This window comes from Priapulus caudatus, unplaced genomic scaffold (genome assembly GCF_000485595.1).
Source record: "Priapulus caudatus unplaced genomic scaffold, Priapulus_caudatus-5.0.1 Scaffold655, whole genome shotgun sequence".
NCBI classification, from domain to species: Eukaryota; Metazoa; Priapulida; class Priapulimorpha; order Priapulimorphida; family Priapulidae; genus Priapulus; species Priapulus caudatus.
This window is the reverse complement of record NW_014577716.1, coordinates 41,997-52,959: the sequence shown is the minus strand read 5'-3', so window position 1 is coordinate 52,959 and position 10,963 is coordinate 41,997. Positions and strand designations below refer to the sequence as shown.

The following is a 10,963-nucleotide window of genomic DNA, read 5'->3' as shown; positions in this document are numbered from 1 at the left end:
CTGCCGCTGTAGCCATCAGCGGCCGGCAGGTGGGCTCGACTTGCCCTATAGGGCGGTCTGTCGCTGCCGCCGGCGGCCAGTCGATGCGGCGGCTAGTGGTGGGGGGTGGCAAATGTAGCGGTGTCGGCGTCAACGCAGCCCTGCGGTGGGGCGGCTGCGGTGGTCGTGGGCGGCGATGGAGGCGCCTGCTGCGGCGCCAGCGTCAGGACGACGACGAGGATGTGCTGGGGCGCCGGAGCGGTGCGCTGGGGCGCTGGAGCGGTGCGCTGGGGCGCTGGAGCGGTGCCTTGGGCTGCCATGGTCTAGCCAAATGCACGAAGACAATTGCTTCGAGGAGACAAATGCATGAGTTACGAGGTGCACATACATCGTAGATCATCAATCCACCAATTACATCACATCAATTACATCACATCAATGCAATACATCAATCAACGCACTACTACAGCGATACACTACTACACTATTACATTGTTACATCGATTATTATTACACTAGTACCTCATTATATCGATTACTATTACACGATTACATTAAACTATTCATGCTCGAAGTGCTGACCTCGGCCGAACCCTCTCGGCGCCTGGGCCTCTAAAAAGAGTTGCCGGTCCCTGCCGGGGGGAAGGAGTGCAGCCACCATGCCCAGGCGTCGCCCTCGCCCGACGTTCTGCCAGCCCCAGTTCCAGCCGAGGTGGGGGGGTGGCTGGACTGGTAGCTGGTCCTGTGGGGTGTCGTCGGGCGGTTGTGGGGCGAGTGGCAGGTCCCCTCCCTCACCGAGGGGGTCCTCGTCCTGGCGGTTGGCCTCGCGCTCCGGTGTCGGGGGCCTGCCGGGTGGGGCGTCGTAGTGGACGTCCCAATCGTGGATTGGGACAAGCCCCGGCAGGTTGTCCCACTCCGCGTCGAGTGGGGCAAGCCCCGGCATGTCGGCCCATTCCGCGTCGATTGGGGCGAGCCCCGGCGGGCCATCACCATCCCCGCCGATTGGGACGAGCCCCGGCAGGTTGTCCCACTCCGCGTCGAGTGGGGCAAGCCCCGGCATGTCGTCCCAATCCGGGTCGAGTGGGGCGCCGCCATCGAGCAACCGCTGGAGGGCCGCCTCCAGCGCGTCGGCGGGCCAGCGGTCGTCGTCGCTGCCGCTGTCGCCGTCGCTGTAGCCATCGGCGGCCGGCAGGTGGGTTCGACTTGCCCTATAGGGCGGTCCGTTGCTGCCGCTGTCGCTGCCGCTGTAGCCATCGGCGGCCGGCAGGTGGGTTCGACTTGCCCTATAGGGCGGTCCGTTGCTGCCGCTGTCGCTGCCGCTGTAGCCATCGGCGGCCGGCAGGTGGGTTCGACTTGCCCTATAGGGCGGTCCGTTGCTGCCGCTGTCGCTGCCTGCGGCCTGTATCGCCATTCGCGGTACGCGCAGGGTGGCTCGACTTTGATCCCTATAAGGGCGGTCTGTCGCTGCCGCCGCGCCATCGATGCGGCGGCTAGTGTGGGGGTGACAAAATGTAAGCGGTGTAGCGTCAACGCACCCTGCGGTTGCTCGGATTGTGCGGTGGCGCGAATGAAGGCGCCTGTCTGGCGGCGGCCAGCGTCAAGGAGCGACGACGAGGAGTGTTGCGGGGCACCGGAGTCGGTGCGCTGGGGCGCCTGGACAGCGGTGCGTTGGGCTGGCCATGTCTAGACAAATGCACGCTTTACTGAGGGCAATTTTATAGCGTACACAAACCAATGTGTGTATAAAAAGGTAAAACTATGTTCGAAGCATACGTTCAGCCTATAGAACAAAATATCGTTCGCACTTGACGTGAACGATTGCAGAGTGAGACGCTGCTGTCCGACGGCGCGTGCAGTAGATTACGTGCGTCTCTGGGCAAACAGGTGACGTTTGATCGCCCGGTACAACTCGTGCTTTAAGAGAAAAAACAGATATGTGGAACTCCATCCGATACTAGATAGCCAATACTATAGCGATACTAGAAACGTGGCTACGCCACGCAAGATTGCCCACTGAACGACAAGCCCGCTGGTCACTCGCAGCCAATCTAAGGACGCCGGTTCAGGCTCCGCTCCAGCAGGCTCTACGGTGTGGTATGTGGCGCGACCGTGCACCGTTTCCGTAGGTAGTGACAGGTTGCGCTGGATAGGCCCCTCACGCCGATATGTTAGATAAGAAGGTGACGGATAAATAAGCACGAAACTCAGAAAATGAGAATACTCCTCTCACGACTATTTGCTATTGCGGCGGTTCGTGTTTATAGAAAATAAAAGCCCAGTTGAAAAAAAAAGTTTCTAGTTATCGGAAAACGCATCCATAAAAGCCGGCGCCATGAGTGAATATACTCAGGCTCCTCCAAAGAAATGAATAGACTCGCGGTGTAAACCTATAGCTCTGTTGGGTTTACTATGTATAATATACTGTAAACAGTTAGAGAATAGAAACTAGACATTGTGGCATTACATATAATTCTATACTAATTATGACGTGTACTGATATTGACTATTGTATTAATCGATACGTCAATCAATGTAGCAATGTTGATTTGCAAGTTAACCAGTAACACAAGGGTTAAACTGTCCAGTTCAATTTAATACTGGCACTAAATCAGTAATTAGACCTAATGATGTAATTAGTAATGTAGATCGACAGTGCTCGAAATAAGCGGTTGTCCGGTTGTCCGAGACAACCAGAATTTGCACGGTACAACCTAACCAGTGCTTGAGACATTGTCGGTGGACAACCGAAGAACCCTAATCTCTAACCCTTACACTAAATCTAAACGCGACTCGGCCTATCTTAGATATAATTGCCGTGTACCCCCAATTAAGGTCTATGTGTATTAACCTTTGCTTTGCAATATTTTCTGCATCTGAACTGCAATACAATCCATGCAACCAACTGGTATACTGGTAGCTGCAGCAATAATGTTCAGTTTCATACTTCAAAATTCCGAGTGTTTTCTAGCTCATCAAGAAATCTTAATCGTGATTAAATCGTGAAATAAATATAAAAATATTGGACCCAGCTGCTATTGTCCTAAACTTGGTATTAATATCCAATATGTCAGGTTTTTCTGATTATGAGAGGTGAACAATCGATTGGAAACCAGCAAACCATCATTAAGTGTTCCAAAATTTTCTGGGGGAGAACCCACATACCCCGGGGGCGTGGGGTTTTTTCTAATACCCCCCCCTCCTTGAATCCTAAACCCGCCACTGAACAATGGAAATTACATTTTATTTTGGGAGCAGAGAACAAGAAGCAAAGAATTTCGCATTTTTTCGCATGGCGTGCCAAACAAAGATTCGCAGAGCTGAGAGTAGGGGAGGCGCTAGGTGTGGAGAGGGAGGCGGAGGAGCCAGTGAAATATTAATCACTCCCACTATTTTGCGCAGGTTCGCGTTTTGGCCCCCTTGTTAAAAAATATGCTACGCCACTGGTTTTTGGGTGTTTTTTGATTATGCGTGTCTGGAGTGTTGGGTGTGGACGTGGATTATGCTAGTTGGTGTTTGCATTATTTATGTATTGGAAAAATCAGTGAAATTATGTGGGAATTTGTTTTTTGGGGACACACCAAAAATTGTTGCGGACGGACAACCACATTTTTTTTCTTATTTCGAGCACTGAATGAGTAATGTGGTTTAGCTTTTTTTAGGTACCGGTACCCACCCACCTATGACTTTGTAGAATGAAGCTGAACGAACCATCGGCATCGTTACGTAGTACACTGTACAGTACTTGTACTTGTAGATCATCATTGCCATGGCATTGACGTTGTGCTGTAGGCCTACTACCTAGTGTAAACATGTGATGTTTATTTATCAATATCAATCACATAAATTGATAAAACTAAAAGTAAAACTAAAGTAAAGATCAAAATTGTATACGTAACTTTAGTCTTTATCGGCACATGCATAAGTTATAACTATAACTATTAAACTAAGTATGAGGGTTCGTGTAGCAAGTATAGCAACAGTAGATAAACTACGTCTTTTAACACAGAGAACGTTAGTAAATACACGCAAAAATTGAAAACAACAAAACCACACAAAGACGTTTATGGCGCCAACTTGTGAGTCTGACGTTATCAACACTAGCGCCACCGCTACACAACACCTGTCCATATTTCTGTTACCGTAGCAACAAAATACTGTATAACTACGCAGGAAAACTGATGTGTACAATTTACATAAAACCCTAAGGAAACATTGGCGGTAAATATAATTCAATTACAATGTAGTGTTCTGTGGTATTTAATATAACTAGTTAGCACTTAATTAAAAACACACTGTAAAGACAAACTGTTAATAGTCATTCTTGTTTACATCGAACTGTATTCTGCGAATGATTGACCGAAAGGTGGTACTTTGGTGATTAATTCCTTACCTGTATACAAAGCTCACTGGAAGTGTAAGACTAAGAGACAGGTGCATGAAACACGTAATGAAAGATGACGGATGATAATATCGAAGACTGTATAAGTAAAAAATATACAATCAAGAAGCGACTGGGAAAAGGGGTAAGTGTACTAGCTCCCGCCGGAAGATAGATGTAGATTATTTGCGAGGATTGAAAGGCTGGCTGACAATGAATGTCAATGGATGGACAAACAAAGAATCGCTAAACAATAAAACAAGTCAACTCAAAGTTATTCAGTGACGTATGCATGAAAACAGAAAATGTTAGGCCTGTATAACGTACATGCTGATAACTTGTGTGTGTGTGTTTACTTAATTTAGGCATATGGAATTGTGTGGAAAGCCGTGGACAAGCGAACAGGAGAAGTAGTGGCTGTAAAGAAAATATTTGATGCCTTTCGAAATAGGACCGATGCTCAAGTAAATATAATATTAATATTAAAAATAAGTTTATTTTCTAGTTTTACCATTCATTTATGTATATTATCAATATGCAATATCATATTAATACAGATATTAATGTCAACATTAGACCGGGTACCCTGTGCACTTGGTTGTAATTATTTATACCACCAAAAAGAGTCAAAAGCAGAAGGTGTTCTAAACAAACAACATAACATGCATCTACTTGCACCCGTATGGGCCGGTGAATGCTGCCACAGACACGTACAGGCTTGTGTCAGTTGTGACAGCATTTTCAGGGCTATATGGATCAAACTACCAATATCCACCTAAATTAGTCCTAGGTTACTGTAGCAGATAAGGTCTATGTCTTCCTGGGTACTGCCGGAACGTACCCTGGGTACGGTCCGGTATATCGGAACGTACCCTGGGTACGGTCCGGTATATCGGAACGTACCCTGATAACTATCTGATATGGTTAGGGAGTAGGCGTAGGCGACTCCCTAGACTCGTTAGATATTATACTATACTTATACTCGGCATATTAGATAGTTACCAGGGTACGTTCCGGTATATACCGGACCGAACCCAGAGTATGCTCCGACAGTACCCAGGGAGACATAGACCCTCTCAGCGTTCCTGTAGCGATATAGACTCTGTTTTTCCACATCACGTAATGCATTGTTTAACGTGGAACAATGAGTATTGTGCTATATGTCGCCTACTCTGAACCTATATATCTCTAAATTCTGTGATTAATGTATGTTTACTCACAGAGAACATTCCGGGAAATCAGCTTCCTACAGGAATTCTCCGATCACACAAATATTGTCAAATTGCACAGCGTGTTAAAGGCAGAAAATGATAAGGACATCTATCTCGTGTTTGAATATATGGGTAAGTATATTATAGCTGTCATTTGCATGCTCTATTCATAATAGCATGAACATATGTATTATAGATATATGCAGTGTACCTGTAGTATTCATGATAATAAATATTGATAAGTCGATATAAAATATAAGATCAATCTAACTAAATAATGTTATTGTGATGCATATTCTACACATATATATGACTATAATGATTACATCTTTGTTGATTTAAGTACTTACAATCTGTAAACATCGATTGAATGCAATAGCGAAGCCTTCATCACATTGATGTGACATTAACTGTATATTCATTAACGATAATTACCTAACATGGTCTAATTAGATCTATAGCTTCTTAACGTGATTGGTTTACTAGGCTGAGCTTTCCTATGGCGGCAGCTGTAACGACCCCAGTAATGGGAATTGAGAGGCATGATGAAAGCAATAGCCATATTAAGAGATCGATTATTATTTAAAGTGTGTGTGCACTAGACAGTTAGTGGCCGTACCGGTGGGTCCTCACGTGTACACAGGCTGCTATAGCATGATGAATCTTTCTTTAGTGTTACACATGCTTGTTAGCTCTACAGTGATCCACTGTTGTCTGTCTAGACGCACTAAAAAATGTCCGTTTTCGTGCTATGAACAGAGACGGACTTGCACAATGTGATAAAGAAAGGTGGTATACTGAAAGAGATCCACAAACGCTATATCATGTACCAGCTGTTCAGGGCAGTAAAGTATCTGCACTCAGGGAATGTGATCCACAGGGACAATAAGGTGAGAAGAAACTCTAATTAGAAACATGTGGGATGTAACTTCAGATTTAGGTTCACACTCACGAGTGAGTGTTGAGTAATCCATAGCTTGTCAGATTTAAGTACTACTGTTGTTAGCTCGTGTATAACCACAGTCAGTGTTGGTTAGTATCACCCCAGTACCTGTTGATTAGTGTAACGACAGTCACTGTTGGTTTGTGTAACAGTGTTGGCAGTACACTCATTTGCAAACCAAATTACGTTTAACTAATGGCCGTGTCACTATTTTAGCCGTCAAACATCTTGCTGGATGCTGACTGCACGGTGAAGCTGGCAGATTTCGGACTCGCGCGGTCACTAGCTCAGCTCGAGGATGACGAAGTAGACCCGTGCTTGACGGAGTACGTTGCCACCAGGTGGTATCGCGCTCCTGAGATCCTGCTCGGCTCTCACAGGTAGGTGGCGCTGTGGCAGCTAGGTCGCAGCGAGTAGCGTTTCGTTGCAGTGTTTGTTACGAGCCGATGAAGTCACGTTCCAGGAAGGAATGTCTTTGAATGGTCTGTGTGATCTGGTTCTAGGGGCGTCATCTTATGGCAAAATTACGGAACTGAATATAAACTCCACTTTCTAAATGAATCTATGTAAGTGAAATGTATAGTGGGTTTTTCCTTTAGTGTGATGTTTCGTTTAGTGATAAAATGCGTGATGCTATGGTGTATTTTCTCTCAGGTACACAAAGGGTGTCGATATGTGGTCATGTGGCTGCATACTAGGAGAGATGTTCCTGAGTAAGCCGGTTTTCGCAGGCAAATCAACCATCCATCAAATAGAGAAGATCATGACCAGTATACCCACTCCCTCTCCCACAGGTAAGGCAAGAAATTGATTGGGCACAAATCACCTGTGGACAGGTATGGGGTACTTAGTAGGTACCGTGATTGCGTGGCAATCAATTATTCTCGCCACATTGATAAGTACTGGTTGTGCCTTAATATACTCGCTGCAGCCACTGTTAATACTTAATGACTTCTATGTTAATTACACGTAGATTCATGTACAGGGCATGTTTAACACTGATGATACCACTGGGGAATTATTACTCCCTTGGTCTGTTGTCCTGTATAGGGTTTGAAATTCATAGTAATCTGGTAGTCTGAACCTATTGGTTTTACTCATGGATAGTACGATTATGACTGTTAGAAATTTCAAAATAAAAAATCGCTTACAATATTGAATGTATGACTAGCTATACCATGTGGTGAAGGTGAATATCGCACCCTAATAAAGGTAGCATCGTGGGTGTATTATTAGGAATATAATAAAATAATTAGGAGCGCATTATCCTAATCATGTGGTATCCTAATAATACACTCGTGATAACATGATGTGGCTACATCTGCGTCTACATTTATATCTACATCTGCGTCTGCTTATACTGTGCAATGTGTATTCATTTTTCGTGAGTGTACAGTGTACTTATGTAGCCCACTGAACAGTCTGTAGCAAATATATGATGACCATTGCATTCCAGATGTGATGTGCATAGGATCTTCATATGGTGCTTCTGTTGTGGAGAAGGCAGCGAGAAAGTAAGTTATTCAATAAAGATTTGTGTCTATAAATGTCACTGAGATTAACGTGATTAAATTTACCCAGGTAGGTGAGTATGTCCTTGCTTATGTTTTTTGCAATCATTTTGTGGTTGTTTTAATTTATGTGTATACGATCATCCCATAGTGTTCACCTGTGCTTTCAAGGGATCCCAGTGTGGTATAATTGCATTACATACCAAAAGGTGCCAAAATTTAATTTCACATGATTGGATTCAATTACTACAGTTAACACAGTGAAAAACGGGGGGAAGGTGTTCATGTTAGCCGACCCCAGTGTAGGTTACGTGATGGAAATTTCAGCAAAAACTGTGCAACAGTACTCACATGACTTCAACTACACTCTCTGGGCTCATGAACGCTATAGATTTGTATTGATCAGACGTAAAACACGAGTGCCATATATAATACAACGCCTATTGATTCTCCTTGCACAATTCTGGTAGGCAAGCCTGCCCTCTCAAAAACTTGCTTAGCAATACCCGAAACTGTAAATGAATAAAGAAAGTCGAAGTGAAAGGTTTTATTGATTGATCCTAGGCTGTACCCAGTAATTTAGGAGCTTGCGTGCTGGCACACATTGGGTGATGCATACTATCATTGAGTATGTGCGACAACGATTGCTTATTAGCAGGTTTACTTAATGGGTTACTCCCCTGCATGTGCTAACTCCCTACATAGTCACGCAATGCCTATCAATGACCTCTGCAACTCACAAAGGTCGTGATTGGCCATTTTGAATTAGTTACTAGTCATATATTCGTAAAGAACTGTGCTAGTGGATGACAATTTTACATTTTAGATGCGCATTTCCTCGTATATCTTTGTAAAATATGTAGAATTTCAGGGAAAGTCGTCTGATACGGAAGGATAACATTACTCAAGCTTTCAGAGTGATTTTCAGTTTTGAGGCAACATAAAAACTGGCTATGCTACAGTAAGGTTACGAGAAAGTCAGCGAGGCAGTGTAAGAAAGTAACACTAGGCACAGCTTAAGACAGAAATCTGTGATCATTAGTGCGAACGTTACTAAACAAAACAACGACGTGTCGCTGCTTGCAGGCCAAAGAAGCCGCTGGATGAGTTGCTAGGCAACGTGCCGGCAGACGCGCTGGACCTCGTGCAGAAGCTGCTGGTGTTTAACCCGGACAAGCGCCTGACGGCAGAGGAGTGCCTTGCTCACCCGTTCGTCGCCAAGTAGGTAGCACTAGTACAAGTAGAACACGGGTAGTGGTGAGTGGTGAGGTGTGCAGTGAGGAGTGGTGTTTAATTTGACATTGAATAGCACTTGTCTATTGTATCTACTGTGAGCGTAATATACGCTTATTATTCACCTTGTTTCTGCTGACTAGTGTAATAGCGTTTTCACCAATGATCAGGTGTGTGAAACAGCCTGTACTGCTTGCTGGCCGTTAACTGAGCACACATCCCCACTGTGTCCCGCCTCTGCAAATATTTAATAGATTCAGCAATCAATTGACTGCGGCTTGCAGGTTTCACAAGCCGAGCGATGAACCCATTGTTGGCTACAACGTGCTGCCACCTATCAGCGATCACCTGCAGCTATCAGTGTCAGAGTACCGGGGCAAGTTGTACGAGGTATGTAGCAGTCAGAGAAACTAATGGTTGCAGCTGCTATGAGCGTGGAGTAAAAAATTGTTATAGGTGTAAATAAAATGTTTAGTGCACTATGGAGAGGTTATAGATTCTGTATAGTTGGAGGGAATGTTAATTCACACAGGGGATGAAATCATGAATAATGACCTAGTCAACTTTAGGACCTAGTCATATCGACCTCCATGCTTGTACACACCTTTCTCCTAATCCCCCAACTTTCTCTGCATGCCTCACAAATCCTTAGAATCAAGTCTCACATGACGAGCCGAAACAAACAATCAAGCGAAAAGTGTTGAACCAAGAGATGCATGTTCACTTGTTTGCAGTTCATCAGACAGAGGCGAACGCGTCAGCGTCGGCAGAAGCTTAAGCAGACGCATCCGTCCACCTCCTCCGGCAGTCCCACCCCGCGCACGCCCAGCAACGCGCGCACAGCGCCACCTGCCGACAGCCAGAGAAGAGAATCACTGAAGGTGAGCAGAGGTCATGCTGCCCAGCAGAGTTTGGCCATCAGTGGCGAGTTGCATCGTTGCTTACGTCGTTTGTCTTTTCCACAGCTTCTCTCTATAAATCTATCGATAAATTCAACGACGGCCCTCCTTTGCGTTTGCCATCATTGACAACATGGCCTTCCATGATTTCTCTCTAAGTGAGACCTTGCTGTTGATTCCGCAGGCTATCGCATCCAACGCGACCGGTGAAGGTGATGCACCCTCGGCCGTGGCGAGAGTGAAGGGATCTCATGTTGCCTGGGCGAAGGACACGGGTGTCATACCCAACCACAGGAGGTCCAGACCTGTGTCTGCCGCCATCACGGCATACGTAAGCGCGCGCTGTCACGCGTAAAAACACGTGGGCATCCACTTCCTCTAGATGATGTCTTCAGACAGAGATGTCTGTGTTTGCATGCACAAGTGCTTCTAAATACGTGGGTTTCAACCCATAATTCACGTCACCTTGTCACTTTTTGCAAGTCGCTGAGCTATTTTCTGTACCTCGCTTTTTCTCTCTTCTTCATTCACCAACGAGACACGTTCATACGGTTTAGTTGACTAGGTTACAGGTTTAACGAGCGTAAGGCGATAGTAGACCACCGAGCTAGTCGCATCTGCATTCCCATGTCAGTAGATAACAACACTCGTGAGTTAGTCCCATAGTTCGGACCACCGCCAATATCTCCCCCTGCACTATAAGCAAGAGGAGTAGACAGTGGCAGTGGGGTCAGCAAATGTTATAAGAGCTATATAAAGCTTCTGTTGACACCAGGGTGGCAGTCCCGTGGCAGTAGATAACTACACTA

At 45.5% G+C, this 10,963-nt stretch overlaps 2 protein-coding genes across 2 annotated transcripts; one reads left to right on the top strand and one right to left on the bottom strand.

The window, feature by feature from the left end:
- Window positions 1-6: 6 nt before the first annotated feature.
- Window positions 7-1,390, bottom strand: LOC106812501. Its single transcript, XM_014816389.1, has 2 exons — window positions 562-1,390; window positions 7-327 (listed from the first exon to the last, which is right to left on the bottom strand). Exons 1-2 carry the CDS (start codon window positions 1,388-1,390, stop codon window positions 203-205), a joined length of 954 nt encoding a protein of 317 aa, XP_014671875.1. The 3' UTR covers window positions 7-202.
- Window positions 1,391-4,385: 2,995 nt separating this feature from the next.
- On the top strand, window positions 4,386-10,943 carry LOC106812512 (extracellular signal-regulated kinase 2-like). Its single transcript, XM_014816407.1, has 12 exons — window positions 4,386-4,502; window positions 4,723-4,821; window positions 5,580-5,700; window positions 6,328-6,458; window positions 6,728-6,891; window positions 7,166-7,305; window positions 7,968-8,025; window positions 9,109-9,243; window positions 9,540-9,645; window positions 9,990-10,136; window positions 10,339-10,515; window positions 10,930-10,943. Exons 1-11 carry the CDS (start codon window positions 4,434-4,436, stop codon window positions 10,507-10,509), a joined length of 1,341 nt encoding a protein of 446 aa, XP_014671893.1. The 5' UTR covers window positions 4,386-4,433; the 3' UTR covers window positions 10,510-10,515; window positions 10,930-10,943.
- Window positions 10,944-10,963: the final 20 nt, after the last annotated feature.